Source organism: Aptenodytes forsteri, unplaced genomic scaffold, assembly GCF_000699145.1.
Source record: "Aptenodytes forsteri isolate BGI_AS27 unplaced genomic scaffold, ASM69914v1 Scaffold88, whole genome shotgun sequence".
NCBI lineage: Eukaryota > Metazoa > Chordata > Aves > Sphenisciformes > Spheniscidae > Aptenodytes > Aptenodytes forsteri.
In genome coordinates this window covers 2234650-2237374 of record NW_008795948.1, presented here as the reverse complement: position 1 = coordinate 2237374, position 2725 = coordinate 2234650, and the positions used below count along the sequence as shown (strand labels likewise).

The following is a 2725-nucleotide window of genomic DNA, read 5'->3' as shown; positions in this document are numbered from 1 at the left end:
CGGGTCGTTGCCGCCGGCGCGGGCGGAGCGGGCATGGCCACCATGGAGAAGCTGATGAAGGCCTTCGAGTCGTTGCGCTCCTTCCAGCAGCAGCAGGGTCCGGCTGCCATCCCCGAAGAGCCGCTCCAGAGACCGTGAGTGACCCGGACCCGGGGACTTGGGAGGGCTCCCGGAACGCTTGGGCTCCCCTGCCCCGTGGGGAGGCTGCCCCGCTAGGCCGCTGCTGCTCTGGAACTGCCGATAGCCTGAGGCAGGGGCTGGCAGTCCCCGGAGGAGTTAGTCCCGGGGACTGCTGCCCTGTCCTTGGCGGGAGGCTGTTCCTGTGGACGTGTCTGGGAGTGCTGCCTGCTCTCTATTTAAGTTTAAGCTAGGAATAACTTTCTGGGCAAGCACGTTTGAAAATACAGCAGTATAGGTAATGAACAGGAGGTACAAGAATGCTATGTGGGTTTCACATGCTGGTTCTAGGAAGTAAAACCTTATCTTTGGCTAATACACTGCTGGAAAAAAGGCAAAAACCCCTAAGCATAACTAAGCCTAATAAAGTTAAAGTCTGAGTTCTGATGCATCTGGGGGAGTTGATGTGGATGTTTGTTTATGACAAACTTCATTTAAGTCTTGTGCTGTGACTTGCTGTGCAGAGACCTAAGAGGAATTAGTTTAAATATTTCAGATACCTTTTTGCTTGCTTAAACCTTGGGGGCAAAGGCATTACATCCATGCGATGTTCAGGTTTCCCATTGGGAGGCATGACTGGAGGGCAAGGGCGAGGAGCTGTTCAGTACCACAGTGCTGCCCCTTACATTTGCATCCTCTAAAAATAACTTTTATTGAGCAGGTGAAAAGGCACTAAGATTTTTACAGAACAAATACATGAGTCACGCTATTGCTTTTTCTCCAGGTATTGGAGAGATAGGAGAAACAGAAGGGTTGAGGAGCAGGTAACTTCTAAATAGGCAGTTGCGTAGTGTTTTGGCAGAGGATGCTAAGCAGTGGAGCTGGGCTCTTGGCCACCTGCTCCCACAGTACGTTCTGATATGGATGCCAACTAAATTGTCATGGTTGATACTGTTTGGAGAGTGTTGTCTCAAACAATCTCAATGTGTTTTCATACTTTTGGGGCATAATAGATTAAAAAACTCATCATCTTAATGAGCAAATTGTTTTTAGATGCCTTACTGGTCTTCAGGGACTAACTGCTCTGTTATGTGCATTTTTTGTGCTAGTACTTTGTGTGACATGGAAGACAGGTGGCCATGTATTTCCAGTCTTCCCTATATGTAGTTGAAAAAATCTGTCTAGAAAGTTACTGATGAGATAGATCGTGGTATTTCAAGAGAAAGTCCTGAAAGTTATTTGTGATGCTTGCTGAGGGATGTTTTGCTTGGTTTGGGGGTCTGAATTTAGGCATACTCAACTCAAAGCATTAAAAAATTGTTGACTTTGTTTTGCGTTTAAAAATAGGCTGTATGTTTTCAGAAAGCTGATGGTATTGCATGCCTCTGGGAGCCATACAAATTCAGTAACAGCACTAAGCCTCGTAAAAGCCTATGAAGGGATATTGTGGCAGTCTTTGCTGAAGTTTCCAAAACTTTTAGTGAAATACCAGGTGACATTTTGAATGTAATTCACAATACTGTCTGCATTTTTTTTTTTCCTGTTTGTAATGGACTGGAAAGGAAAACTGCTTCTGTGTTTTCCTTGCGTTTGGGGAGAGGTGTTCATCTTCGCTGTGGTTTTCTACAAATAGCACTTAAATATTTTTTTAGTACTGTGTGGTAACTTCCTATTGTTCTGTCTGTTTACTGTTGTAAAAGGATGCGAGCTTACCTGTCAGTAATGAAAGAATAAATTAATTGGCAAATGTCATAGCATAAATGCTACTAGTTTGCTCTTTAATTGTTTCATTAGATATCTATTTGACATTGTCCATTAAATCAAAGTTGTTGTTAGACAACTAAGTTAGACAAGTGATAAGCTGTCATTCCTCGAGTTATAGAGTAATCTCACTATTACAGGTGGTGGTAGACTTTTTTTTGTTGGACTTTTTTTGCTACAGTAAAAGTAAAACTAACTACCCACCTCTACTTTTTTTTTCCCTCCCAAAATAAGCTACCTTAAATTACAGCAACACAATGTTACTTTGTTGTTAGACAACTAAGTTAGACAAGTGATAAGCTGTCATTCCTCGAGTTATAGAGTAATCTCACTATTACAGGTGGTGGTAGACTTTTTTTTGTTGGACTTTTTTTGCTACAGTAAAAGTAAAACTAACTACCCACCTCTACTTTTTTTTTCCCTCCCAAAATAAGCTACCTTAAATTACAGCAACACAATGTTACTTCTACATGATTAAAAATAATAATTTAAAAAAAAATCTTTTTCCTGTTGGAGTAGGCAAAAATGGCCTTTTAAATATTTTTGGTAGAAACTGAGCATTCTACATCTGGTTAGTGAATGAGAACTACTAAGGACTGTCTGTCTCCTGTTGTGAAATGTTTTAAGATCACAGAGGTTGGGGTAGAGAAGACTTAATTGTTTGCACAACATGTATTGAAGTTTTTCTTCACTTTATTGTAAGACAATGACTTCTGAACTCTTGGCTTTACTTTTTTTATTAAAATATTAATTGAATTCAAACTTTTACCAAGAAGGTAAGAGCTGCTTCTGTTTTGAGAGATTTTAATCAGCAATAATCATGTGTTATGCTTTTATTGTGCATTAC

General features: G+C 40.8%; 1 protein-coding gene across 1 annotated transcript in view; it reads left to right on the top strand.

Moving 5' to 3' along the window:
• The first annotated feature begins 33 nt into the window (after positions 1 to 33).
• HTT (huntingtin) overlaps positions 34 to 2725 on the top strand; it is an 85515-nt gene continuing 82823 nt past the window's right edge. Inside the window, exon 1 of the mRNA XM_009285380.2 lies at positions 34 to 134. Coding sequence (XP_009283655.1) covers positions 34 to 134 — 101 coding nt within the window. The remainder of the gene's footprint in view (positions 135 to 2725) is intronic.